This window comes from Acanthisitta chloris, unplaced genomic scaffold (assembly GCF_000695815.1).
Source record: "Acanthisitta chloris isolate BGI_N310 unplaced genomic scaffold, ASM69581v1 scaffold33911, whole genome shotgun sequence".
Lineage (NCBI taxonomy): Eukaryota > Metazoa > Chordata > Aves > Passeriformes > Acanthisittidae > Acanthisitta > Acanthisitta chloris.
The window spans coordinates 13,912-15,154 of record NW_008658250.1 but is presented as its reverse complement, the minus strand read 5'-3'; the positions used below and the strand labels follow the sequence as shown (position 1 = coordinate 15,154).

Here is a 1,243-nt window from a genome sequence, read left to right as displayed (position 1 = left end):
ATCCCCCCGCGCCCGCTGCTGGCATCTCTGGCCCTGCTGATGCCCCACAGCCCGGCAGGATGGGGATGCCAGGACACCCTGGTGTACCTTGTCTCTCAGCTGGGCCTGCAGCATCTCCAGCTCTGTCCTGCTGCTCTCCTGCTCATGGCTGAGCGTGTCCCGCAGCTGCTGCAGCTCTGCCCTCAGTGCTGCCATCTCCTCCCCGTGCCGCTCCGCTGCCTGGCTCAGCCTGTCCCTCTCCTGCTCCAGGCCAGTGATCCGTGTGTTCTGCTCTGCTCCTGCCTGGGTGGGCATGAAATGGCAGTCAGGGCTATGGCAAGAGTGAACCCTCCAGGCTGGGGACTTGATCCTGGTCCAGGCTTGGGCTACCCCAACTGTTCCTGCTGGATGCATCGCAGCCTGTGCAGGTGCAGCTCTGCATCACTGCCTGGCAATGATCTCACCAGGTGACAACCAAAGTTCCTGGGTGCTCTCACCTGTGTGCTGGACTCCAGCGTGCCCTGGAGCACCTGCAGCTCCTGTCTGCTGGCTGCCAACTCCCGCTTCAGCGTCTCCAGCACCTCTGCCTGCTCCTGAGACTGTGGCAAAGGGAGAGGTTGGCAGCACTGGTGGTGTTGACACCCCATGGGGGTGCTCCTGCTAATCCCTGGTGTGTGTGTCCCCACCCCTACTCACCTTCCTCTGTGCCTGCTCGCTCACTCGCTGGAAGGAGTCCTCCAGCTCCTTCTTTTCCCGCTCCACATCCCCCTGGGCCTGCCTGGCCATAGTCACCTGCTTGGTCACCTCTGCGTTCTGACAACAGCAGAGAAAGAGCTCAGTGGCCCCTGGTGTTGGTGGACACAGCTGCAAGAGGGGATGCTAGGGGTGTTTCTGGGGAGCCCACCTTCCGCAGAAGGTCTGCGTGGTTCTGCACCAGCTCACTGTACTTCTCCTTCAGCTTGCTGTAGCGCTGCTCGTTGGCCTGTGCCCGTCCTGCCACACACCCAGGGACACTCAGCTAAGCACCCAGGACCCTCACCCCAGGGTTCACCCCCAGTGCACTCTGGGTGCCAGCCCTCCCTGCTCACTCTCGATCTCTGTCAGGCTCCGCTGTGCCTTCTCGGTGTCCTCTCGCTGCTTCTTCAGCTCCTCCAGCTCCGTGCGCAGGAACTCACTCTCATCCTGTGCCTGCTGCTTCAGGTGCTGCTGCTCAGCCAGCTCAGCCTCCAGCTCGCTGGCACGGCCACGCAGCTGCACCGCACCC

General features: G+C 62.8%; 1 protein-coding gene across 1 annotated transcript in view; it reads right to left on the bottom strand.

Annotated features, from left to right (window-relative positions):
* Positions 1-87: 87 nt before the first annotated feature.
* Positions 88-1,243, bottom strand: part of HIP1 (huntingtin interacting protein 1) — a gene marked incomplete at its 3' end in the record, with an annotated part of 8,176 nt that continues 7,020 nt past the window's right edge. The window contains exons 14-18 of the mRNA XM_009085035.1: positions 1,068-1,230; positions 884-972; positions 676-792; positions 477-605; positions 88-282 (exon numbers count right to left, since the gene is read on the bottom strand). Coding sequence (XP_009083283.1) covers positions 88-282; positions 477-605; positions 676-792; positions 884-972; positions 1,068-1,230 — 693 coding nt within the window. The remainder of the gene's footprint in view (positions 283-476; positions 606-675; positions 793-883; positions 973-1,067; positions 1,231-1,243) is intronic.